Genomic DNA, 27,418 nt, shown 5'->3' with positions numbered 1-27,418 from the left:
AGACAGAAAGGGCAGATTGGAGATAGGACGGAGGTTATTGAAGTCATTGGGATCTGACCCAGATTTTTTCAGAATGGGGGTGATTGAAGCAGTTTTGAAGGAAGATGGAACAACACCAGTAGAAAGGGAGGAGTGAATAATGGCAGCTATGAGGGGAAGCAGAGAGGGAAGTAAGGATTTGACAAGAAGTGTGGGCATGGGATCAAGATGGTACGGCAGGGCTTAGATTTTTGAATGAGGCCGGTAATCTCAGATGGATCAGGGAGTTGAAAATGAGAAAAAGGTACAGTCTGCATGACGGGATCAAGTGTGTGAGGAGACATAGAGTCGGAGCAGAGGTGTTGGTGGAAGTTGGAAATTTTCTGGATGAAGAATAACAACAGAGAATTGTCAGTGGAGTAGAGATGGGGTGGCAGAGATGGGGGGGTATAAAGATGTTGTGCAGAAGAGAGAAAAGGGTTTTAGAATTTCCTTCATTCGATGAGATGAGTCCAGAGTAATAAACAATTTCCTTTTTGAAATGGAGTCCTTATAGAGAGTTATGTGAGTAATGTACAGTTCTTTTGGTAAGTCCAGTTTTCTTGTATAGCCGTTCCAGTTGAATTAAAAGTTCCACATTAAAAGCCTGTAAGCTGCTGAGGAAGTCCAGGTGTTAGTCACTGCTTCCACGTTGGCATCAAACTTCAGCTTGTCTAAAACCAGACCAGAATCTCTCTGCTGTTCCACTGCTCATGTCTGTCATTTTACCCCGGGTCAGAACCAACTCCAGCCACCGTCACATCTCAGCTGAAAACTCTGCTGTTGTCCTCTGCCTTTTGATTGATTTCCAGCAACTGCTTTTCTTTCCTTTTTATCAGACGTCTTTTACCTCTTTATCTCTTTTTTCTACTTCTGTAAAGCAATTTGAATTGCCTCAGAGTATGAAAGGTGCTATATAAATAAATTTGCCTTTTGTGAGCTCAAGTGAGATGGGTTAGGCTACTGGTCTGAAGTCATCTACATCTGACTACGTGAACAATGACAGACTCTTTCCACAGCGAGGCCTCTCTGCTCCAGTGACATGTTAATGTGTCCAGAACAACATGGCCGAGCTGTTGTTTAACACTGACTAATGAGCCTAAAACGAGACGGAGGGACGCCATGTCTCACATGTCTCATGTCGGGTTTATACCCGTCTTCTTTTCTAGGAACATAAAAATTTCCCCGTGAGGAAGAAAAGTCAAACTGTGAGGAAAACAACAGCTCTCTCATTGACACGTACATGCAAACCAATAATCACTGATGGCTGGGGAAGTGATGTCACTGCACATGCACGCTGAATGTTTGAAATAGGTCGCAGATGTGTTACTGCATGTTACCGAAAACAGCTGCGATAAGATCAGCATCTCTTTCCTTCCTACCACACATGCACCACACAGAAGAACTGAGTCATGAAGAGTCTGCTTCACCCTGGAGGAGGCAGAAGTTTGCATTTTTATTTTCAACGTCAGTGTATTTATGGCATTCTTACACAGAAGATTATGCAAACACAGGAGGAGGAGATGCTTCTTTTCTAAATGTTTGTGAGTTCACTGCAGCAGATAGAAAATATAAAACCTGATATAAAAACGAGGACGTTGGGATGATTTATTGTGGTTATCAGAGTGGTGGATGAGTACTCTGATATTTTCTGAATTCCTCTCATCATCATCATCATAATAATAATAATAATAATAATAAAGGAAGCAGGTATTTAGCAGATGAATTAAAGTTAATATGGTGGTTTTAGTCACACTAACACCACGGCTGGTAAAAAAAAAACAAGAGATACTGCATTAATTTGATTTAAATTAGTACACAAAGAACCTAAAATATTTCCTGTTTTGCCTCATCAACTGTATTTCATAGATATACACATACATAGAACGACACGTGCACAGAACCACTGCATCGGGGAAACTAAAAACTGGGAGTTTAAATATTAGATAAAAACAGACAAAGAATAAAAATAGAAAAATAAAATAGTTAAATATGATAAAAATAATATAAAGTAAAACATAAAATAAATTAAACTCTAGAAAATGGAACAGGTGGGTCGCGGGGGCAGCTGCCTAAGCATGGAAACCCAGACTTCCCTCTCCCCGGCCACATTCACCAGCTCATCCGGAGGGATCCCGAGGCGTTCCCAGGCCAGCCGAGAGATGTAGTCTGTCCAGCGTGTCCTGGGTCTTCCCCGGGGCCTCTTTCTGGTGGGACGTGCCCAGAACACCTCACCAGGGAGGCGTCCAGGAGGCATCCTAACCAGATGCCCGAGCCACCTCATCTGGCTCCTCTCGATGTGGAGGAGCAGCCACTCTACTCTGAGCCCCTCCCGGATCACCAAGCTTCTCACCCTATCTCTAAGGGAGAGCCCGGCCACCCTGCGGAGAAAACTCATTTCGGCCGCTTGTATTCGCGATCTTGTTTTTTCGGTCACTACCCACAGCTCATGACCATAGGTGAGGGTGGGAACATAGGTCGACTGGTAAATCAAGAGCTTTGGCTTTTGGCTCAGCTCCTTCTTCACCACGACAGACCGATGCAGAGTCCACATCACTGCAGACGCCGCACCGATCCGCCTGTCCATCTCCCTCCATCCTTCCCTCACTCGTTAACAAGACCCCGAGATACATGAACTCCTCCACTTGGGGCAGCACTCTATTGCAGACCCGGAGAAAACAGTCCACCCTTTTCCTGCTGAGGAGCATGGTCTCGGACTTGGAGGTGCTGATTCTCATCCCAGCCGCTTCACACTCGGCTGCAAATCGCTCCAGTGAGAGCTGAAGATCACGGCCCGATGAAGCCAACAGAACCACATCATCTGCAAAGAGCAGAGACCCAATACTGAGGCCACCGAACCGGATCCCCTCAACACCTCGGCTGCACCTAGAAATTCTGTCCATAAAAGTTATGAACAGAATCAGTGACAGAGGGCAGCCTTGGCGGAGTCCAACCCGCACTGGAAACGATTCTGATTTACTGCCGGCAATGTGGACCAAGCTCTGACACAGAGGAGCTTTTTAACCACCTCAGCGACCTCAGCCCCAGAGATGGGAGAGCCAGCACCAGGGTCCCAAGATTCTGTTTCCTCATCGGAAGACGTGTTGGTGGGATTGAGAAGGTCTTCGAAGTATTCCCTCCACCACCTCACAACGTCCCGAGTCGAGGTCAGCAGCCCCCCATCCCCACTGTACACAGTGTTGACGGAGCACTGTTTTCTCGTCCTGAGCTGCCAGATGGTGGACCAGAATCTCCTCAAAGCCATCCGGAGGTCATTCTACATGGCCTCTCCAAACTCCTCCCTTGCCCGAGTTTTTGCCTTAGCGACCACCGAAGCTACACTCCGCTTAGCCCGCCGATACCCATCAGCTGCCTCTGGAGTCCCGGTATGGTATTGTACCACTGAGGTATCTAAGCATAGCATTTGTATGGTACACACTCAAGTTTTTACCATATAAGGTTCTCTGTCCTACAGACTGGATTGACACACAAACATGCATTCTATGCAAATGAGCATCCTATAGGCAAACTCTATGATTGGAGGACACAGGACTGAGGAATTTTCTTTGTTTAAACCCTATATAAGACAGAACGACGCATCAGGTCTTTAGGTCTTCGTTCTGGTTTTGGGACCTCCAGATTTTGCTGCAGAAATCTGTTTTGATGTCTGAACTTTTGTAATAAACTTCTTTTTATTATTCAAGTCAGCGTCCAGAGACATATTTGCCTGAAAGCCAATTTTTCCACATCTCCTGATCAAAATACATCACCATCATCATCAAAAACTGCATCCATCACTCCTCTGCTGAAAAAATCTGGTTCAGATCCAAACAATTTCAATAACCACTGCCCCATCTCTCACTTACCATTCATCAAAATTCTAGAAAGAGTAGTAGCCACCCAACTCCACTCACACCTGTCTCAGAATAACCTCTACGAGCTCTTCCAGTCGGTTTTCGCCCCCATCACAGCACAGAAACAGCCCTCATAAAAATGACAAATGACTTCCTCATCGCAGCGGACTCTGGTTTCTCTCCATTCTCATCTTTCTTGATCTGAGTGCTGCCTTTGATAGAATCTTCCCATCGGTATCACTCCCTTCGACTAGTTTAACTCGTATCTCTCCAGCCGAACTGAGTTCATACAGTTAAAATCATTTAGATTCGACCCCTCCTCAGTTAGTACAGGTGTGCCCCAGGGCTCTGTCCTGGGGCCCCTTCTCTTCATCATGGACCTCCTTCCCCTTGGCCATATATTCTGCAAATTTAACATTAATTTTCACTGTTTCACGGATGACACCCAGCTCTACCTCCCATTCAAGCCTAACTTCACACTCCCACCCTCCTCACTCACCTCCTGTCTATCTAAAATAAAAACGTGGTTCTCCTCAAACTTCCTGAAACTAAACAGTAATAAAACAGAACTCATTCTAGTTGGAACAAAATCTATGCTATCCAAAGTTATCCAACAGTTTCTCTATAACCATCACTGACTCCATAGTCTCCCCTTCCCCTCAGGTTAAGAGTCTGGGTGGCATCCTCGACAGTATATTGTCATTTCAGTCTCTAAACTTGCTTTTACTTAGTTTTATTTGTTTTTATTATCTCTGTATTACTGTTATTTGGTGTTTTATCTTGTTGTTAAGCACTTTGTGATTTTATCTTGAAAGGTGCTATATAAATAAACATTTACTTACTTACTTACTTTCATCAATTTCTATATTTTCTCTGTTCACATTAGTGCACTTTGTTTTTATTCTTGATTGCTTTTTATATGTTATTGTTTCTATGTTGTAAAGTGTCCTTGGGGTTCTTGAAAGGCACTTTGAAATAAAATGTATTATTATTATTATTATTACTAAAAAATAGAAGTTTCTTTTTAGAATTTCTCCACTCCTGGCTGCCCTCGGTCTGGTCTGGAAGGCTGTTCCACAGACAAGGACCATAAAAACTGAAAGACGCTTCTCCAGGTCTTAGTCCTCACCTCAGGAATAAATAAGAGACCAGCCCCGATGACCTGAGGTCGTAGAGGCTCGTAATCTGAAAGCAAGTCTGATGAATACTGGGAACCAAAACTTTAAGAACTAATAGAAATATTTTAAAATCAATACTTTTCATTGATTGATTTTGACCTTATTCATTAAACTATTTGATGAATCTGGAGGAATTTATTGTGTAAAGGGATGCAAACCTAAGCTGGACACCTGTGATCACTGACACAGGACTGCATCAAGAATTATTCCTGAGATAAGATTAGATAAAGCTACTGGTGCATGGATGACCGTGGTAGAACTAAAAAGCATTTTGATAAGAAGGTTCACTTGCAAAGACTACGTAAAACTTTACTGTGCAGAAAGGAGCCTCATGTCCATAGAGGTGACTCTGATGGACCATCACACAGTAGAAACTTATATTTGGGTCTCATCCATCAGTTTGCAACATGCTGTTTGGGAGAGATGGACATGACGGGTTCTGGATCAAAGGAGACGAAAACAGACCATCATCAGCAGCTCATCTTCAGGCCAGGCTCCGTGACGCTGGGGTGGGCTACCATCGACATGCTCATGCAGGTTCCAGTAAAACAATGTGAAATCATTCTGCTCACATTATGAAGGCTAACTTGTCCTCGCAGGTGTTGCTGTGGAAGACAGCAGGACAGGTACAGAACTAACCTGTCCCTGTTGCATCTTGAGAGCTTTTTAAACATTTAGAGCAAAATATTAATGCAGAGTAGAATTAGAAGAAGGCTTAATAGTTTCTGGTTAGTGTGTGTTCTGTCTTAGCTGCACGCTGATCTTTCCACGGAGTGAACTCTGATCTAACCTGCCTTACACGAGCTAGATGAGATCAGGGAGGAAAGTAGCTTCCTTCCTCAAAATCTAATGCAGAGGAAACAAACTGAAGCTGGGGAGGTGTTGGGTTTTCCAACCCATAGATTTAGAAACGGGGTATTTTTAAGGAGGAACTGACATCACAAGCATGTACGTTGCACAGGGGTGCAGCATTTATATGGGCTACCTGACAGTCAGCAGCATCATCTTCCTCTTCATCTCACCGCTGACATCATGAAGACTCTCTGCTTCAGTCTGGGGCTGCTGCTGCTCGCCGTCTGCTGCTGCAACGCCATGCGTCAGTCTTTGTGTTCCTTCACTCTTTTATTCTATGGCTCCTTGCGAATATGTTGATTTTAATCTGATCTTTTCAACCTCCTCACAGCTGAAGCAGTGAAGTACAGGGCTCCTGTTAAATGCTGCTTGAAGTTTAGGGATAAGCCCATTGATGCACAGCGTGTGGAAGACGTGTACAAGACCCACAACTCCTGTATGAAGAAGGCATTCATGTAAGTTTATGCTTTTAAAAATCATAACTGTTACTGTGATTATAAAGAGGAAAATGGATAAACATGAACAAGCAGATATTTTGGTTTTAATTCACGTGTTATATTATTTATCTAAGCAGGAAATAAAATGATTTACATTTAAACTGACTTGTAGGATGGTTTCCAAGTCCTGAAACGCAGCAGCTTAATCAGCTGCTTTTAATGTTGATAACGAATGCATCCGCTTCATTATGCTTGTAGTGAAACTTGGTCAGACTCAGGGGCTCTGAAAGGAGTCAGACCTCGTCACGTCACAGATTTCTGCATATTTGTAATATTTGCTAAGTTTTTAAAACTGAATGAAAGACTTGTCTGAATGTGGAACATCAGCTGGTTTAAAATGTGACCTGACTGAACTGTGGTGGCAACACACCACATTTTTAACACAACAGCTTCACAAAGGGCGGATTTTAAGCCAGAGCTGGTGGGAGGCATTTGTACGGAGTCCAGCCGTTAGTTAGAAGCTTTTTCTGTAGGAATCTTTCCTGTTTTCCGTTTTAAAGAAAGAAAAGCCTGATGAAACGTGTAAACCTGACGCTCTGTCCAGCCCAGCAGTAACCTGTTTTACATGTGTGTCCTGCAGAGTGACGACGGTTCGGGGAAGGGAGATTTGCTTCCGTCAGACTTTTGATTGGGCCGTGAAGCTCTTCAATCAGCACCGCGGCGCTGAAGGCAGCGGTCAGCACAGCTGAACATCGTTTATTGGATCATTTTATTCTTACTTTTTACTGTTGGATAGTACAGATCAAAGCAGAATGAAAAAGTTCTCAAGTATATTCAATACTTCAGACACATTTATTACTTATTATGTGATTTTGTACTTTTTGAGTATTTATTCATTTATCAGTGTTTTTCTTTACACTTCAGTTTTTTTCTCTTTGTGTTATTTCAACAAATAAAATTTGTACACCGGCTTCTGAATCCACTTCTGCATTATTATTGGTATAAGTTCTTTCTTTCCTAACAGGCGTTTGAGCGTTAGTTTGTTCGTGGTACCACAGCGAGCTCTTTCCTCGCTCTGCTTGTGTTGATGGGGATGTGGGGAGGATGTCAGGTGATGGTGTCCCACAGGGATCCATTTTCAGCCTAATTCTCTTTCCTTTATATGTGCTCCCCCTGAGCTTGGCATCTTCCTTTCTTGTTATGCAGATGGAAGCCAGATCTGTGCTTAAAAGAAGGATGGGCTCTCTGTGAACTCTCTGCAAACACGTTTGAATCTTGGATGGCACCAAACGTTCTTCATAAAACCTGAGCTGATGGTGTTTGGACCCAGTTCTGCTGCTGTTCCTCCTGTAGATCTGGATAGTTTGAAATCATTTAGCAAGCCAGAAATTTCAAATCTGGGTCTTGAAATGGACCCTGAACTAAAGCTTGAAAGCCAGACTGGGTCTGTTGTTAGATGCAGTCTCTTCCACCAGAGGCAGCCGGCCAACATGAAGCGTTTTCTAGCACAAGATGATCCATGATCCACGCCTTTGTAACCACCCAGCTGGATTACTGCAGTGCACTTTATTTTGGGCTGAGTCGGACCTCTCTTTCTATTTACTGGCTGTCCGCCCACTTTAGGATTCATTTTAAATTGTTTTTTTAATTGGTATTATTTTGCTTGTGAGTGGTGCTGCCCTGCTGAACCTCTCTGAGCGCCTCTGTCCTGCGGGCCCTAGAAGGTCTGGAGGTCTAGAAGTGATGCAACACTCATGAAACACACTAGAGGTGGATTTCCTTTATTTATTTATTTATTCTTAAACAATCCTTTTGTAATTGTTGTCCCAATTTTTTTTTTTTTTTAACTTGTCCTGTCCAGCATCATAGCAGCAAAATGATAATCTGGTTTCTGTGTCGTGCTGAACAAATTTGCTCTGCCAAGGGGAGAGCTATGGGTAAGGCTCCTCTTGATAATCTGATTTATTTATTTATTTATTTACTTTGAATCACGGAATCTATGTAATCTTGCTGGACCTGACCGGAGGGGACAGAAAAAGATGGAAAATAGCAAAAAGAGCAAAAGAAGAAATGAGACAAAAAGATCACAGAGAGAAGGAAACGACCCTTCAATCCACACCATCACCAGACAACAAACTGTTACACCTGTACATGAACACACCAGAAAATTTCCTACAACTTTTACAAAAACAGAAACACACACACAGAAAAAAACTAGTCATTAAGAGTTTTTAAATAATAACCAAATCAAAAAGACATAACAGCGACCAGATACTAACTCACAGGAAAAATAAAAAGAAGAATTATCTCTTAGTATAAAAACCCACTGGACAACTCAGTGACTGTGTCAGCATGCAGAGGATGAGGAAGAGGAGGGATCGGTGATGAAGAGTGGTGAGTGAGATCGTGAAAATGTGACCCCGCCTCCAAGGAGGCCAGAGGCAATTGGACAATTTTATTTTTATTTTTTATTGTCTGATTTTATAGATCAAATAGATAAAAAGCTGCAGGTCATATGCAATTAAAATATATTTAATGCTTTAATAATGTGTGTAGAAGCAAACATTGAAAAGGCTGCTGCAGAGTTCAGTCGGGAGGGGAAGCTAGAATGGCACAGGCCGCTTCCCCTCACCTTAGTTACTGTGTGTTTGTATTGTAGGAGTGAGGCTGGTCAGCGCAGGTGGCCTCAGCTCCGAGTTTGGCAGACGTTTTGGTGGCATAGCTTACTGGGTTTCTACTGTGCTATTTGGTGGTCTTGTGTGTGTTGGACTGTTCGAGTGTGTGTTCCCCGTGGGGGAATGGTAGAATAGTCCGTTTAGTTTAGACGTACCTTTTTGTAATACACTCAGTTCGTTTCAGGCCTTGCTACACTCCAGTTTGTTTTCTGCCATTGTGTTTAATTTTGTTTTGGTGTTGGGCTAGTTTAGGGTTTTTGTTTGTGACAACGGTCACGCTAGTTTATGGAACTGCTGTTTTTTGTTTGGTTTAATTTCCCTCACCGAGTTTAGTTATGTCGTTGTTTGCACTCCGTGGGTCCTGGGGTATGTTTTGTGAGTTTGCATTTTCTGAGTCTTTTTATGAATTTCTGACTTGTTTGTGATAATTTCAGCAAAAGTGATGAAATCTGGAAAACACCAACTTCAGTTATTTTGGTCCTAAAATCTAATAATCCTGGAGAACTGAATGAATTCAGACCAGTTGCTCTAACATTCCTGGTGATGAAAAACTTGGAGAAGATACTGAAAGAGGAGATTGTGACTCGAATTGATGGGAAATTAGACCTACTCCAGTTCGCGAACCAAGCTGGGGAAGGTGTGGAGGATGCTGAGAGTGTTATCTTAGCAACAGGTTAAACAAGCACCTGGAAGAAGCCAATTAACATTCAAGACTTCTATTTGCAGATTTCTCATCAGATTTGAATAAAATGCAACTTTAGTTGAGCGACCTGCTTCTTGACTCCAACATCAGAATCCTGTTCATAGACTTCAGTTCAGCATTCAGCACAATCGTCCTCCAACCTCTCATTCTGAAACTGGACCAGCTGGGAGTTAATGCCTCACTGTGCAGCTGGACTTCCTGACCGGGAGACCACAGGCAGTTCGGATAGACAGGAACATATCTAGCCTCACTACACTGAACACGGGTCCCGGAAGGATCTGTGCTGAGTCCTCTCCTCTTCACTCTGCTGACCCACGACTGCACACCGTCGCCCAGCTCCAACCTCCTCATCGAGCCTGCAGACAACTCGACTGTGGTGGGTCTCATCAGCAACGAGGATGAGCCAGTCTACAGGAGTGAGGTGGACCTCCTGGCCTTGTGGTGGTAACACAACAATCCGAAGGTGAAGAAGATGAAGGAGATGGTTGTGGACTTCAGGAGACCACGCCCCCAGCATGCAGCTCTGACCATCAATGGTGCTACGGTGGATAGAGCAGCACCAAGTTCCTGGGTGTGCATGTCACAGAGGACCTCTCCGGGACCATCAGCACCACATCACTGGCCCAGAAAGCCAACCAGCGCCTCTACATCCTCCACAACCTGAGGAAAGCTAGAGCCCCGCCCCCATCATGTGCACCTTCTACAGAGGAACCATGGAGAGCGTCCTGACCAGTGGCATCTCCATGTGGTACGACGCCTGCTCCACGTCCTCCAGGAAGACCCTCCAACACATCCTGAGAGCAGCTGAGAAGATCGTCGGTGCCTCTCACCTCCCTGCAAACATCTCCACCTCTCCTCACCTGTACAGCCCTCTGCATGAAGAGAGACTCCGCCCACCCGTCACACAGCTTCTTCAGCCTGCTGCCATCAGGAAGGACCCTGCAGGCCGGGACCAGGACCAGGACCAGTGCTTCGTCTGTTTACTATCCTGTTTATTTACTCGGTGAACTAACCGGTTCTGTTTGTTTCATCACACCAAAGTTTGAGAGAACCATAAGTTGAGTTCTTAGTTTGTCCTGTACGCTGCAGAATTGTTGACAAAGCTGACTTTGACTTGTGTTTTCGGGCTTGTTTTTATGTGCTTGTACATGTCTGGCTGTGGCCTTCCTCTGCCTCCTTCTGGTCTCTGTGGTGGCTCCTGGTTGCCCGGGGCCTGGGGCCCTCTCAGTCTGCCTCTGATCCTTGGAGGGGATGTGGTTGCATTAGTATGATCACTCAGCACAACGCACCCCTAATGCTTAGTACACGTCAGGTCCTTGTTTTTCTCTTTGCTGAGTCAAATAAGTTTTCATCTCTGAAACTATCTTTATCTCTGAAACTATCTATATACTTAGTTTAATCTTTACATCAGGCAGCTGCAGAGGTGTTGGTTGCTGTCTAATGTTTTTGGTCTCAGTGTGTTCAGTAGGTGGCGGGACGTCCCTTAAACTTCCTTCCACCCACGTAGACGACTTCTCTCCCCGTGCTGGTTTCTGAGAATCCTGTGATAGCAGATGGGAAAGTGATCAGCGCTGATGACGGAGCAGAGACAGGTGAACGGTGAAGTCAGCATGAGGCCTCGGTGTCAGAGAACAGCACTGCAGATAAACGCCACCTTTAGACACAAGAGACAAGAATGAACTTTAAATGGTCCCTGGCTGTAAAATGCTTTAACATTTATTTCAAAACCCCTTTAGATTTTATTTAACTTAAATTCCAAAACCAATTTATAGCGAACTCAGAGTAGAGAACAATACAGAAACCAGGAGCAGCACTGTAAAAAGAGCTGAACCAACTGAAATGGATCGTTTCAGTTGGTCAGAAGTTACTGAACTAAGTTTATCCAGGTTCAGTCATTCAGTTTGTTCAACTCAATAGTTTGAAGTCAAACTTACTCAAATAATTTAGTTTCTTTCAAAGAATCTAAATGACTCCATTTCATGGAAAGTGGAAACTCCCCATTAAACATGTTAAATACTTCCAAGAATGTCATTTGTTAGTAAAATAAACATCTAAACTCCAGCATGGTGATAAATATTAGACCAGAATTCAGCCTAATTTAAAAATCTGCTGCTTATCCAGAGTCAGGTCGCGGGGGCAGCTGCCTAAGAAGGGAAACCCAGACTGCCCTCTCCCATTCACCAGGTCATCCGGGGGGGGGGGGGGGGGTTCCCAGGCCAGTCGAGAGATGTAGTCCGTCCAATGTGTCCTGGGTCTTCTCCGGGGCCTCTTTCTGTTGGGTCGTACCCAGAACACCTCACCAGGGAGGCGTCCAGGAGGCATCCTGACCAGGTGCCTGAGCCACCTCATCTGGCTCCTCTGGATGTGGAGGAGCAGCAGCTCTACTCCAACAAGACCCCGAGATGCTTGAACTGCTCCAATTAGAGCAGGACCTCATTCACCGACTCGGAGAAGGCACTCCATCCTTTTCCAGCTGAGGACCATGGTCTCGGACTTGGAGGTGCTGATTCTCATCCCAGCTGCTTCACACTCGGCTGTGAATCGCTCCAGTGAGAGCTGAAGATCACGGCCTGATGAAGCCAACAAAACCACATCATCTGCAAAGAGCAGAGACCCAACCCTGAGGCCACTGAACCGGATCCCCTCAACATGTCGGCTGCGCCTAGAAGTTCTGTCCATATATGATGTCCGCCTAGGCAGTGTTGCAAATATTTTTATAAGCATTTTGATTCATTTACTCATTTATTATTCATTTACTCATTTAAGCATTCTTATTCATTTATTCATTTACATTTTATCCTTAGATTTTAGTAACATGCATTAGGCTTTGCTTTTAATAGAACTACAGCTTAATTGTCATCATTGCTTTGCAGGTTACAGATAGTGTATTCACATAAACTCATATAAGGTTACTGAGTTCAATACTGAGAAAACAGCTGACAATTAGCGGCCTTGACAATGTTCTAGATGGCCACTAGGGAGTAAATCGTAAATATTTTTGTATCTCTTTGCTTATCTATTCACTCCTAGCAGAACGGAATTTCCCAGTAACTCAGAAATCATTAAAAAGTACAGCCTTTTGTGTAAAACGGTGGGAACAGGTAGAAGGAGGTCAGCACAGAGAGGCAGACAGATAACAGGGCAGAGCGAAGTATCTTTTTCTTTTCAGCTCTGACGTACCCCAAAAGGAGGACCTGGAGGAATCAAATTCCCGGAAGAAGGATGGACCACCTTGCAAAATACACATTCACATGAATGCTCACCACATGCACGCACATAGCCACAATGCTTTGTATCACTATAAATGAGGAGGATAATTTAGTTAGGCGGGTCTTTTGGCTGAACAGAAGGTTCCCGACACTTCTGTGTTTTAGTGGACCAGAAGCTAAGCTAACAGGCTTCCTTCTCGAGAAGATATGTATTGTTTTCTTATTACTGGCTTAACAAAGAATTGTCAATTCTACTCAAACTCTGGTGTTTTTGCCTTCTTTTAAAAATGTGGATTTTTGAACACTCTTCCTTCTGATGATTGATTTACAGGTGGTGAACAAATCTTTTAAAGCCAACAAAGAATATTTTAAAACTTCAGCAGCCACACACATTGAGCCCGGTCTGGTAACTTTTTTCTTCATTTCAGTCAATTCAATACATATTTTATTTGTAATACTTACCATTTCTTTTATAGTTCACATTTTTTTTAGCAAGTTTGACAGGGTGGTTAACTAATTGGGTGCACACTTTTAGTTGACTCATTCTTGTCACCTGTTAATTTGGTTTATTTTCAGTTAATATACATTTTCCTGGGGAAGTTGCTGTGTTGGAGGCCCAAGCCGGCAAAGAGAGTTAGATTTTCTATTTTTTTGTATTACTTTGTTTATAGTTTCCCTTGTGTGTCAGTTTGTTAGGTCAGTTAGTTTTCAGTTCCTTATGTTGATGTTCTGCTCATTTGACCTCTTTTATGAGCCCAGAACTTTTACTTAGGAATTTGTATTTTTTTTTTGTGTGTGTGTAAAATTAAATGTCAAAGACTTTTTCTTAAAAAACCTCCTGTGCTCTCTTCATACTTGGCCTCGGTCCCTCACACCATAAAGGTTATGAACAGAATCGGTGACAGAGGACAGCCTTGGCGGAGTCCAACCCGCACTGGAAACAATTCTGATTTACTTCCGGTGATGTGGACCAAGCTCTGGCACCGGTTGTACAGGGACCAGACAGCTCGTACAAGCGGGTCCGGCACTCCATACTCCCGGAGTACCCCGCACAGGAGTCCCCGGGGGACACAGTCGAATGCCACAAAACACATGTAGATTGGTTGAGCAAACTCCCATGCCCCCTCAAAGACCCTGAAGAGGGTGTAGAGCTGGTCCACTGTTCCACGACCGGGACGAAAACCACACTGTTCCTCCTCAATCCGAGGTCCGACTATCTGACGGACCCTCCTCTCAGCCGGGCAGGCTGAGGAGTGTGATCCCCTGTAGTTGGAGCACACCCTCCGGTTCCCCTTTTTGAAGAGGGGGACCACCACCCCAGTCTGCCAGTCCAGGGGAACTGTCCCCGATGTCCATACGATGCTGCAGAGGTGTCAACCAAGACAGCCCCCTCTGGGCGGACCTCATCAACCCCCCGGGCCTTGCCACTGAGGAGCTTTTTAACCACCTCAGCGACCTCAGCCCCAGAGATGGGAGAGCCAGCACCAGCTACACCAGACTCTGCTTCCTCATCGGAAGACATGTTGGTAGGATTGAGAAGGTCTTTGAAGTATTCCCTCCACCGTCCCGAGTTGGGGTCAGCAGCCCCCCATCCCCACTGTACACAGTGTTGACGGAGCACTGCTTCTGCCCCGACAGGCCCTGACAACCTTACGGCCACAACTCCAGGTGGCCGCCTCAACAGTAGAGGCACAGAACACAGCCCACTCAGACTCAATGTCCCCCACCTCACTCGGGAGGTCTGCCTGCTCTGCCGGAGATGGGAGTTGAAAGTCTTTCTGACAGGGAACTCATCTGATACATGAATTACAATAAAAAAAAGGTTCCAAATCTTACAGTATTTTTTTTTATCTGCAGACGTGAAGTGATGCTTTACTTTTAATTTTATTTAGCTTTTTATTTATTTTAGCTATTCTATAAAGTATAAAATAATAATATTGAGTGATATTTTTAATAAATTTATTCTATTAAAACACAGCTGGATTATTTTCTGTTCCTTTTTTCTCACTGAGACAAACTTGGTCATTGTGTATATAAGAAAAAACTATAAATATTTTATTTATTCTACTGTGAGTGGCAGTGTATTGGATGACCAGGACGTCCAGTAAAGTGATTAATTTGCAAATAAACCATCCTCACTCATGCATATACTAGAAAAAAGCCTTTCAATATGCCTCCCTTGTAGCAGACCCTATGCATGAAAGGACTAGATGTAAGAAGAGAAACTGTCATAATAAAACAACTGTTATATTGATGTGATGTCTTGACTTCATCATAACTGCCCTTTCTTACTGTGACTGTGGTTCATCATGCTCAGGAAAAGTGCTTCTGTATGAGAAGAGATGTTTAATTTCTTTCTTTTCTCTACAGACCTCCCTGATTTTAATCATTCAGTGACTTTGAGCTTCATCAGAAACGGAAGGGAACAGAAGGAAATTCTTTAGTTAGAAACTTTAAAAGCTATTAAATGAGCTATTGAATGCATACAAGCCCTATTGCAATGCTAACTGTACTGTAGGTAGCCAAGGAAGTACTATCATAGACCTTTCTCAAGAAATGATGATCTTCATTTGGTCTTTCATCTGTTCTTAGTCAAGAAATCTGAGAGAAAATCAAGATACTGGTTAAGTTTTTACATTAAACTGGACCCGATCTGTGATAGCAGACTGTAGGCGGAAGGGGGCAGAAATGCGCCATCAGTGTATCTCATCTTATTTACTGCCGTAGAAGAAGAGAGAGGAGCCCAGACCCGGATGTAACATGGCTACAGCTGATAGTGGAGTGAAACCCCTTCAAAATGCCATGAAAATGGCCAAAGTTGCAATACAGCTGGACGGAGGGAACAAACACAAGGTACTGAGTCAGACAATTGGGCTGTGAAAATCTCCCGCCTTCCAACATGACCGGAAACAGCGGTGCGTGGGAAAGTAAACAGAGACAGAGGGGGCGGGGGCTGTTAGCTAGCCAGCTAGGTAGCTAGGTAGCTAAACATCACAGCAAACAGTAAACACACCTGCTGGGACTGATAACCGTCCTCAGACGACTCATAACAGTTATTATGCGAACCGTTCTTACTTTACGTATTTTAGTTAATGTCAGTTTTAGTTTTCAACACTGTAGTAAATTAATCGCCATGACAAACTCTGAATATGTTTTTTTGCATTACAAATGCTTTAAAATATAAACCAATAGGCCCCAAATCCCCTTGAAATAATGTGTCTTAAACGTGACGCTAAAACCGACAGTAATGCCAGAGGCGTCATTCACATACAACTTGAGGGGCCACGTGCCTTTTCTATTTAACTGATGGACTTTATATAGAAGCTGCTGTAAATTTGTTTTTTGTTAAAATATTCAATTATTTTATTAATCATTTTTAAAAAGAGGGACTGGAGGGTGTGCTCCAACTACAGGGGATCACACTCCTCAGCCTCCCCGGTAAGGTCTCTTCAGGGGTGCTGGAGAGGAGGGTCCATCAGATAGTCGAACCTCGACTGAGGAGAAGCAGTGTGGTTTTCGTCCCGGTCGTGGAACAGTGGACCAGCTCTACACCCTCTTCAGGGTCTTTGAGGGGGCATTGGAGTTTGCCCAACCAGTCTACATGTGTTTTGTGGACTTGTAGAAGGCCTTCGACCGTGTTCCCGGGGACTGCTGTGGGGGGTACTCTGGGAGTATGGAGTGCAGGGCTCCATTTGGGTGGATGGGTGGGTGGATGGGTTTTAGGAATGAATGATTAGTTTTCTGTATTTTCCTGCTCTGGTAGACTACCTACTCTCTTTTTTACCTTGTCCTGCTCTCTGATAATTGCGTTACCAGCAGAGCTCGTGAAGCTGATGAAGCGTTGCTGCATTTGCTCGTACTTTACGTTCGGCACAGGACCATCTTTCAGTTTTTTCCAGCTGTGTGCTATGATGTCTTAGCTGTTGGTGTTCCTTTTGACAAGCGTCATGAATTTTCTCAGGGATGTTTCTATTAAAGATGGCTAAACAAAGACTGATTCCACTTCCAGACATCCCAACAGTTCACGTGCAAACTTTGCTGATAGTGAAAAAGTCCACCAATTCCAGTTTTAAGAATTTGGGAAAGTTAGCCACAATTTTATCACCTTGCAAAATAAATTAATATTCATAGATGGGTAATAGCTGCGGACTCTACATAAAGAACAGTCAAAAGCAATTTGCTCTGAAACGAGGTGTTTAAATGACTATGTGTCATAGCAGTAGGTACTTAGGGGGAGGTGATGTGATCATAACACCAGCCAGTCCTGATCGGTACATTTACATTTGCTTTTAAGGAGGAAGCCAGAGAGCACATCTCATGGTGAGGTAAAGGCTATTGTGAATGAAAACTGTTTTTTTTAAGGGAAATTAATGCAAGTTAATTACTGCTTTTCCCTCCCGTTTCCTTTATGTCAGTATGTGAAGTACTTTGCTACTCTGGGGTTGTACAGCCTGCAGCTGAGTCTGTTAATGCACCGTATAACAATCTCTGTTTATTTCATTGTTTATTCTTTACCCTCATGGTTGGCTCATGTCCTCCTTCTGGTCTCTTTGCAGGAAGCTTACTGTGAATACCTGAGAACCATCAACTACATATCACATGCACTTTTGGAGGAAGCTGGGCCTCAGAGTAAGATCTGAGTAATGTGAAGTAGTAGAACCAGAATATGCTGTATTTATGGTATAAGATCCAAGTTTCTGGTTATTTCTTTTTCTTTAGCAATTTAAAATTGTGCAAGTTGTTCAAGTAAATACATTTTGGTCTAAATTGTTAAGTTAACAACACTTTAAGCTAATTACTTTAGAGTATTTTAGCTCAGTTGGTTGGCCATTTAAGTGAATTACATAACTGCTAACAAACATTTGTTTACAGAAAAAGCATGTTTTTCTGCTGCTTTATGGGTAAACGTGCACAGATTTAAAATGATAAAGTTCTAACTCCAGAGATGCATCAAATATATTTAGTGTAGCTGAGCAAATGTGTGTTGTGGTTAAACTTTGTTTTATCATAAAAGCCCTGTAATTATCCAGACAGGAACAGAGAATAAAACTAGAAATGTCTCGTCTCTGCTGTCACCTCCTTCTCATTTCATATGACATTCAGAAAATGGGAGAAACACAATGCAATGACTTCCGAATCACATGAACTCCATATTTAATTTAATATTTGATCCAAATAACTTCTCAAACGCAAAGCTTTCGTTTCTTTTTTTAAAAGCGAAAGCTTGTTTATGATGACGGCAGCTGTTTAGACGGGAGTTTGCTTCTCTGGTGTTGCGACACATCTTTTAACAACATTCTTCAAATCTTTGCAAACTGAGAAGACAAATTGCTGTACAAATGAAATTGAAGCATCTAACTCAGGGGTGTCCGGTCCTCGACGGCCTCAGTCCTGCAGGTTTTAGATGTTTCCTGCTCCAACACGCCTGATTCCGTTTAAATGGATCTCAGCACCTTGTTCTGCACCTTGCAGTCTGATTCAGCTGTGCTGGAGAAAACATCCAAACCCTGCCGGACAGCCTCCCTCGAGGCCTGACTTTAACTCCGCTGATCTGACCCAAGGTAACACAATCTGTTTGAAGAAGTCACAGATTCCCCTCATTTTTCAAACATCAACTTTTCCAGCATTTTGTTGGCCCAATCAAACTTTTTTATAAATACTTTGTTGGCATTAACTCCTGCATGAGCCTCTAACTTTTGAAAACCAAGAACGTTTCCCAGAGTTTATGTTGTCTTTCTTCTACTTTCCAGGTCAGAATAGGGTTCAAATGATTTGCATATCAATGCATTCTGTTTGAGTTTGACTGTTTTTCCCAGTTACATGGGTAATATGTTAGCTACTCCTGACACTAACAGATATGTATATTAGCAGAAGCATTGGAGGTTTTTAGTGTTTAGCTTCAGTGACACCAGACTTTCTTCACTGGGACCAGAAGAACTGGAGCAGAACCCCTTCCCAGTTAATCATTCCATCGTTCACTTAAACTAATCAGCTTGAATACAGTAGCTGATTGTTATTAGTAAAATGAAATCAGATCTCAGGAAAGCATGCGCCCGGGCACATTCTCTGAAAATAATCCCTTTTTCTGACTTCCTTTCTTCATGTGTGGCCTCAGAGGAGAAGGAGATGGTGGCGGTGGAAGTAGAGCGCATGCTGAGGCTAGCGGAGCAGTGTTTGGAGCGAGCCAAGTCATTTATAGGAAAGAACTCTAACCCTCCTGACCTCTCCGCCTCCACCTCGTCTTCGGGTTTACCTGGCCTATCAGAGCCCCATCAGACCGCTGCCCTCCCCGCCGCCACTGCTGCAAATACTAGTGAGTGCATTCCCCTCCAATCAGAAGCATCTCTTCTATAAACACACCAGTCAATCACTGCTAACTTTAGACCGGAGACCAGCCAGTGTATTTGCCACGTGATTTTACCCGTGAAGCCAATCACCATTTGTTGTCTCTGCAGCTGATACTCATGTTGATACGCAGCACAAAGCGACCAGCCCGACAAAGACCGGCCACCGCAGGGTGTTGTCCGATGGCGGCGGAGAACTCTCCCCTTTTCTGCCTCCCGAAGTCTTCCAGAGATTACAAGCGGTGGCGTCACAGGACACATGTAAAAAGTAAGGGCTGGTTTCTGCCAGTCTGCTCATGTCGCCACCAAATGACAGATACCGTCTGAAGTCAATAACAAAGCACTGATATGCAGATTTATTGGAACCAGGTACTTTTGTATTCAGTCTAAATGACACTGGTTTAAACTGGAACCTGAACCAGATGCGTACTCGCTGAGATGTTGCAGTAATAATGGCTGGCGTAGGTTTCGCAGCTGTGGGAAGAATTCAGACGTTAAAATCATACACGTCAACATGAATTACCTGAAGGGTTAAAAGGCAGTGAAATATTACAATTTATTCCCAAACATGGCATTTAACATAATCTCGGTGGGTTTATAACACATTTATTAAAGCATTTTAAATCTTTTTACATTTTGTGTTTCAAATTAATAATAATATAATTTTTTTTTAACATTTTCTTATTCATTAATTAAAAGAAAGAATAAAATATAAAGTTTCCAGAGTTTCTGGACCTGTTTGTTGTGATAATCAAAGCTGAGTTCTGGTGGTTAGCTCTGCCTTACCCAGTGCCTGGCCTAACACGTCCTGGCCACCATGAACTAGAGACAGCTGAACCTTACCGACGTGGTACCAGTCAGCGTTCCTTCTTCAGTCACCCGAGCAAGAAAGTCCTGTAAGAGTTCGCCAAAACACATCACTTCTTTTTTAAGGATTTTTGGGCCCTAGTGTCCTTTATACAACAATAGCCTGGAAAGGGGGTCAGAGAGAGCAGGCAAAGACCTGCAGCAAAGGGTCCCAGGCCGGGACTCAAACCTGGGCCGGCTGCGCCGAGGACCTGTGGCCTCGGTACGTGAACTGTTGAGGCCTAAAAATGCTCGGAGTGTAAAGACACCTGAAAATAGCTGGTTATTCTTAATATTTCTGTTAAGAGGGGATGGAAGAAACTCTCAAAGATTTGTCAAACTTCACTTCAGGTTGTCATTGCTGCCTACGGTGCTTCAACCAAGACAAGGCAGGTCCGTCTGTACGTCACATTTCATGTACAAGACAACTCAACATGCTTCACATTAAACTTATAACCATTACAGCGAAGGGCAGAGGAAGCATTGAGTAGGAATCGGTTGTAAAATGAGAAATATGGCAGAATTTTCAGTTTTCAGTTAAACTCAGAGATTTCCTGTCTGAGCCAAATGGAGAAGAAACGCAGGACGAGAGTCAAAGCTCTGCAGCTTCCTGTCTGCACGACGTCCCCTGCAGGACTCAGCGACGCCTAGCCCATGTCCAGGAGGCCTTCCCGTAGAAGATCCGTCCACGTCCAGGAGGCCTTCCCAAAGAAGATCCGTCCACGTCCAGGAGGCTGTCCCAGAGAAGATCCGTCCACGTCCAGGAGGCTGTCCCAGAGAAGATCCGTCCACGTCCAGCAGGCTGTCCCAGAGAAGATCCATCCATGTCCAGGAGGCTGTCCCAGAGAAGATCTGTCCATGTCCAGGAGGCCGTCCCAAAGAAGGTCCTTCTACATCCAGGAGGCTGTCCCAGAGAAGATCCGTCCACATCCAGGAGGCCTTCCCAGAGAATATCCGTGCACGTCCAGGAGGCTGTCCCAGAGAAGATCCGTGCATGTCCAGGAGGCCTTCCCAGAGAAGATCCGTCCACGTCCAGGAGGCCTTCCCAGAGAAGATCCATCCACGTCCAGGAGGCCTTCCCAGAGAAGATCCGTGCACGTCCAGGAGGCCTTCCCAGAGAAGATCCGTCCACGTCCAGGAGGCCTTCCCAGAGAAGATCCGTCCACGTCCAGGAGACCTTCCCAGAGAAGATCCGTCCATGTCCAGGAGGCTGTCCCAGAGAAGATCCGTCCACGTCCAGGAGGCCTTCCCAGAGAAGATCCGTCCACGTCCAGGAGACCTTCCCAGAGAAGATCCGTGCACGTCCAGGAGGCCTTCCCAGAGAAGATCCGTCCACGTTCAGGAGACCTTCCCAGAGAAGATCCATCCACGTCCAGGAGGCCTTCCCAGAGAAGATCCGTGCACGTCCAGGAGGCCTTCCCAGAGAAGATCCGTCCACGTCCAGGAGGCCTTCCCAGAGAAGATCCGTCCACGTCCAGGAGGCCTTCCCAGAGAAGATCCGTCCACGTCCAGGAGACCTTCCCAGAGAAGATCCGTGCACGTCCAGGAGGCCTTCCCAGAGAAGATCCATCCACGTCCAGGAGGCCTTCCCAGAGAAGATCCGTCCACGTCCAGGAGGCCTTCCCAGAGAAGATCCGTCCACGTCCAGGAGGCCTTCCCAGAGAAGATCCGTCCACGTCCAGGAGGCTGTCCCAGAGAAGATCCATCCACGTTCAGGAGACTGTCCCAGAGAAGATCCGTCCACGTCCAGGAGGCCTTCCCAGAGAAGATCCGTCCACGTTCAGGAGACCTTCCCAGAGAAGATCCATGCACGTCCAGGAGGCCTTCCCAGAGAAGATCCGTGCACGTCCAGGAGGCTGTCCCAGAGAAGATCCATCCACGTCCAGGAGGCTGTCCCAGAGAAGATCCGTCCACGTCCAGGAGGCTGTCCCAGAGAAGATCCGTCCACGTCCAGGAGGCCTTCCCAGAGAAGATCCATCCATGTCCAGGAGGCTGTCCCAGAGAAGATCCGTCCATGTCCAGGAGGCCGTCCCAAAGAAGGTCCTTCTACATCCAGGAGGCTGTCCCAGAGAAGATCCGTCCATGTCCAGGAGGCCTTCCCAGAGAAGATCTGTCCATGTCCAGGAGGCCTTCCCGAAGAAGATCCGTCCACGTCCAGGAGGCCATCCCAAAGAAGGTCCGTCCACGTCCAGGAGGCCTTCCCAGAGAAGATCCATCCACGTCCAGGAGGCCTTCCCAGAGAAGATCCATCCACGTCCAGGAGGCCTTCCCAGAGAAGATCCGTCCACGTCCAGGAGGCCTTCCCAGAGAAGATCCGTCCACGTCCAGGAGGCCTTCCCAGAGAAGATCCGTCCACGTCCAGGAGGCCTTCCCAGAGAAGATCCGTCCACGTTCAGGAGACCTTCCCAGAGAAGATCCATGCACGTCCAGGAGGCCTTCCCAGAGAAGATCCGTGCACGTCCAGGAGGCTGTCCCAGAGAAGATCCATCCACGTCCAGGAGGCTGTCCCAGAGAAGATCCATCCACGTCCAGGAGGCTGTCCCAGAGAAGATCCATCCACGTCCAGGAGGCTGTCCCAGAGAAGATCCATCCACGTCCAGGAGGCTGTCCCAGAGAAGATCCGTCCACGTCAGGAGGCTGTCCCAGAGAAGATCCGTCCACGTCCAGGAGGCCGTCCCAAAGAAGGTCCGTCCACGTCCAGGAGGCCTTCCCGAAGAAGATCCATCCACGTCCAGGAGGCCTTCCCAGAGAAGATCCATCCATGTCCAGGAGGCTGTCCCAGAGAAGATCCGTCCATGTCCAGGAGGCCGTCCCAAAGAAGGTCCTTCTACATCCAGGAGGCTGTCCCAGAGAAGATCCGTCCACGTCCAGGAGGCCTTCCCAGAGAAGATCCGTCCATGTCTAGGAGGCCTTCCCGAAGAAGATCCGTCCATGTCCAGGAGGCCATCCCAAAGAAGGTCCGTCCACGTCCAGGAGGCCTTCCCGAAAAAGATCCGTCCACGTCCAGGAGGCCTTCCCAAAGAAGATCCGTCCACGTCCAGGAAGCCTTCCCAGAGAAGATCCGTCCATGTCCAGGAGGCCGTCCCAAAGAAGGTCCTTCTACATCCAGGAGGCTGTCCCAGAGAAGATCCATCCACGTCCAGGAGGCCTTCCCAGAGAAGATCCGTCCATGTCCAGGAGGCTGTCCCAAAGAAGATCCGTCCATGTCCAGGAGGCCAACCTGGAGAAGTTCCGTCCACAAACCTACTGGAGGAGAATGTGACGCGTATAACAAACAAAAATATTAATTACAAGTACGTTTCTGGAGCTAAGCTCGTCTGGCTGACGGCTTATGTCGTCGCCAGAGACCACAGCTCCTCCATGCTGCTGGTGGAGGTTCGATTACCGACCTAAAGTCCTTTGCTGGAGGTTGCCCCCTCTGTCTTTGACCCCTTTCCTCTCCAGCTACTGTTCCATAAAGGCCTCTACAGCTAATTAATATCTTTGAGAAAATTATCTTTTTCTTGGTGAACAGCTGAGTTTTTCTACATCCACCTCATGATCCCACACGTTCACCTGGAAAATGTGAGGTTATGGAGTTAAACAGAATTCAGGGGAAGAAACGGAAAACGTGGCATCTGGGAAGAAATAAAATGGATTTCTTTTTTTTCCCAGCCAGTTAATAAAACAATCCAAGTCTGTGTTTTTGAAGATAAGAAGAAGTCAGTGTGGATAGCGAATGACGTTTGATATTTCAAACACAGCTTGTATTGATCAGCTTGCCGTGTTGACAGGTGTGCAGAGAATGGCTCGTTTGCTTGACCCTGCTTGTTCTTGCTTCTGTGTGCACCGCAGGGAGCTGACACCGATTGAAGAAGCATCACGTTTGAACCAGAAGTTGAAAGCAAACTATGAAGCTCGTCTGGCAAGGCTCACGCCTGGTCAGGCCTACCAGAAAACATCCTTAGTAAGTATGGAGTGAGACAAAGCAGGACAGAACCCTCTAATCAGACTTTACTGAATATTTTTTCTTTCTAACATCTGTCCAGAAACCTGAATGGAGTATTTATGGGTTAATGACAAAAGTTAATGATGCGAATAGTTTGAGGCTCAGAATCATTTACAATTTTTAGGAATTACCTTATATTTATTTACAGCTGTGACACATAGGCTGTGGAGTATGTGTGAGACATTCGTTACTGTCCTTCTGATTTATGAACTATAAAAGGGAAATTTGTGAAATGCCATGACTGAGGTGTGGCTGTTCGCTGACTTCCACATCACTAATGTGCATCTTCATTTCAGAATAGGATAAAATGACTGAGACCGTCATGAAGGAGTTGAACCTTTGGCGTGTTTTGTCCAGTTGCTGCTGCTTATGCTTGAGGACATCAGTTTTCTACATAATTTAAAGCTTTCAAGTGTCTGAGTTTTTCCAGACACCTCAGCTGGTCTGTATAATAATATTCAGCATTGATGTAATTTTGTGGCACAAAGAAAGATGGTGCAGAAGAAAAACAAGCTGACAAGTAAACTTGTTTACTGCATAACAAACAGCTGATTTCAGTAGCCAGTTTACTCACATGTGCTGTAGCATGTTCTGCTAAAATGACAAAGATCAGAGTTTGTAATTATCAAGCGTCTCATTGCAAATCTCTTCTGATAAGGATGGCGTTTGCTTCTGGAAACCTCTTCATAGAAGACTTAAGAACTAGCTTGGAACAGTTCAATAATATAGAGTGGCTGCTCTGCCACATCTACACCTGACCAGGTAGACCAGTTGAAGACATAAAGCAGACTGCTTTGTAAGTGTGGTAAAAATGTAGGAGCAGACGTCCAGCGCGAGGCTGTTGCTGTATCTTCAGTAACCTGTGACTGATGTGGTGAAGGCTGGGCTCTGTGCTGCTATCAGGACAAACTGGTCATTAAAAGCATTGTGTCATTTTACTGGCTGTAGTTTGCTTATTCTTCTCACTTCAGCTGTGAAGTCAGTGTTGTCTCCATGTTCTGGCAGGGATTTACATCTTTTATATGGTTGTTAAATGAGGTGATTTTATCTCTTTCTTTTTTTTATATTTTCTTAAAATATCTCAGTGTCCCCTGCTGACAGGCTTAATCAATCTGAGGATAGTGTAATGTTGTGTTAGAGGCAACAGATTGATTAATCAATGTGATTTTGTCTCAACAACATATTCCAGACTTACCGTTCATTTTTTTCCAGGAACAGACAGCAGAACATCTGAGCTGTGGCAGATGCTTGTGGTAATTAATGCGTATCACATGCGTTCCAGTTGTTTTAGACTTTGTACGGCAGTGACAGCAATGTTAGCCCGTGTAGCATCTGACATCAACATGTTAGAGGCCAGTCTGACGCTTGTCTCCCTCATTATCTCAGCATCAAGTGCTTGTTTTTAAACGCCAGGATGGGGCAAGAGTGGCAGCCGGCCTTCAGTCCAGCTAGTCTTTTACTCATATGGATCATTTACAAAGAACAAGTCGACACAGAGTGCTTTCCAATTAGGGCAATAAAAGAAATTCCCAGAAATATATAATAAATAGAATAAATTTTATACAATAATTAAAAAATATAAAATGAATCAATATTATGTCGATAATTAAAACAGATTTAAATGAGTGTGATAAATAAAGCAAACATTAAATATCAGTTAAGAATATGATGATATAATTAAATCTAGGTTAAATTTCCAGTAAGTTAAAATCACAAATGTGTCTTTCTGCTTTTCTAATGTATAGACCAAGTTTACTATTTACACTTTGTAGAGAGTGAATTCTTTCCAGTGGCTGCGATCTGTGCCAACAAGACACAAATACGGCACATTACTTTTGTTGTGTATTTAAAACCTAATATTGGAGTTTGTGTTCTTGCTGCTTAAGACAAAATTATTTATTTGATGTGCCACCAGCGGACCATGAGCCCTAAGGCCCAAAATGACCCAAGCTGCAGTATGTCGGTAACAGCTAGGGACAGTGTTGGGACCTGTTTTACCTGGGTTAGAGGACTGATGGTAAAAAAATACATCAACATTTTGAAGACAAGACATTATGTGATTTATGGGCTTTACATCTACCGCTGCTGAGGTGTTGTTCCTGCCGGGTCTCAGGCTCAACCAAATGCTAACCTCTGTTGTAGCCATCTATATCTAGCTTTTATTTTTGTTTTAACACCCTACAAAATCAGCAGCACTTATCTAGACTGAGTTATCTAATATGGTGGATAACAAACATAGGACACAAACAAGTATGTGAAAAATTAAGCTCAGAGCGCTTCTGGTTGCCTGCACAAATGTGAAATTAAAAAGTATGTTCTTGGCTTTACATTATCTGTAAGTGCTCTCAAATCAATGAACAGATTTTGATCATATTTTGGATATGGTGTTAAGTGGAACATAAACCACCAGGTTTCTAATCATGTCTGTGTAATGTGTTTAAAAACTTTATATGGTCTCATAACCCAGTTGCGTTGCTAATAAAAATTGAAATGTTTAGAGTTGGACTTAACCAGAATACTCCAAAAATGCAATCACAACCACAATATCTAAGTAAAAAACAATAATCTGTAATAACATAAAAACTTAGAAAGCGCCACATATAATAAAGTGAAATTATGTAGAAGTGGGAGTAAAGCAGCAACTTCCGGTGCTTTTATTTGGAATTTCTTTGCTACTTCCGGTGCTGTGCTAGCTTGGTTGATGAGCTAAAAGGGGAGTGTCCCGGTGGAGAGACCGCTCATCTAACACGCTAGATAAAGTCGTGTCAGCGAACCAGAGGCGCTACTTCCCGTCCTTCATCTCTTGACTGAAAAACTCCCAAGAAATAAATAAAGAAAGAAAAAAATAAGAAAGAAAGAAAGAAAGAAGGGGGCAAAATGGTAAGCGATATGCGCCCATTTTTATTTAATATTTTCCAAGTTACCGCGGTTGTACGCAAACGATTATACTTTGATACTTCTTCGTTTTCCCTTTGTGTATTAAAATATATATATATATATATATTAATTGTCATTCAGATGAGGAAAATGTTTCTGCAACAAGTGGAGCTTCGCTCTTACTGGAGGAAACTAAAGACGTTTGTAAAGGTAAAGTGTTCACAGCTAACTTTGTTAGCTAATTAACACCAGGTACGTTTCTCAGTGTACTTTACCAAATGTCAAAGCCTTTGTGGAATGGTACTGAACCGGTATGTGTCTAATACAAGAAAACGTAACTGTAAAATAAACTTTTTTCTTCCATTATGACAGTTGTTTATAGCCCCGTCTTTCCATGTAAAGTTTGCACTACATCAATACAGATAAAATGTTAGCTG

General features: G+C 44.3%; 2 protein-coding genes across 3 annotated transcripts in view; both read left to right on the top strand.

Annotated features, from left to right (window-relative positions):
* The first annotated feature begins 5,714 nt into the window (after positions 1-5,714).
* LOC121647502 (C-C motif chemokine 3-like) lies at positions 5,715-7,310 on the top strand. Its single transcript, XM_041997015.1, has 3 exons — positions 5,715-6,146; positions 6,234-6,357; positions 6,980-7,310. Exons 1-3 carry the CDS (start codon positions 6,083-6,085, stop codon positions 7,086-7,088), a joined length of 297 nt encoding a protein of 98 aa, XP_041852949.1. The 5' UTR covers positions 5,715-6,082; the 3' UTR covers positions 7,089-7,310.
* An 8,364-nt stretch (positions 7,311-15,674) lies between these two features.
* Positions 15,675-27,418, top strand: part of vps9d1 (VPS9 domain containing 1) — a 45,565-nt gene continuing 33,821 nt past the window's right edge. For both annotated transcript variants that reach the window (XM_041997012.1, XM_041997014.1), the window contains exons 1-5: positions 15,675-15,779; positions 17,483-17,555; positions 19,042-19,239; positions 19,382-19,538; positions 23,951-24,062. In XM_041997012.1, the coding sequence (XP_041852946.1) occupies positions 15,687-15,779; positions 17,483-17,555; positions 19,042-19,239; positions 19,382-19,538; positions 23,951-24,062 (633 nt within the window). In that variant the 5' untranslated portion in view covers positions 15,675-15,686. The remainder of the gene's footprint in view (positions 15,780-17,482; positions 17,556-19,041; positions 19,240-19,381; positions 19,539-23,950; positions 24,063-27,418) is intronic.

This window comes from Melanotaenia boesemani, chromosome 10 (genome assembly GCF_017639745.1).
Source record: "Melanotaenia boesemani isolate fMelBoe1 chromosome 10, fMelBoe1.pri, whole genome shotgun sequence".
NCBI lineage: Eukaryota > Metazoa > Chordata > Actinopteri > Atheriniformes > Melanotaeniidae > Melanotaenia > Melanotaenia boesemani.
This window is presented reverse-complemented; position numbering and strand designations above follow the sequence as displayed.

Excerpts from the sequence above, each read along its gene's own strand:
- LOC121647502 (XM_041997015.1), top strand. The coding sequence starts at position 6,083 with ATGAAGACTCTCTGCTTCAGTCTGGGGCTGCTGCTGCTCGCCGTCTGC. Across the intron at positions 6,147-6,233 it reads CTGCTGCTGCAACGCCATGC|CTGAAGCAGTGAAGTACAGG; the intron begins GTCAGTCTTTGT and ends ACCTCCTCACAG. Across the intron at positions 6,358-6,979 it reads TGTATGAAGAAGGCATTCAT|AGTGACGACGGTTCGGGGAA; the intron begins GTAAGTTTATGC and ends TGTGTCCTGCAG.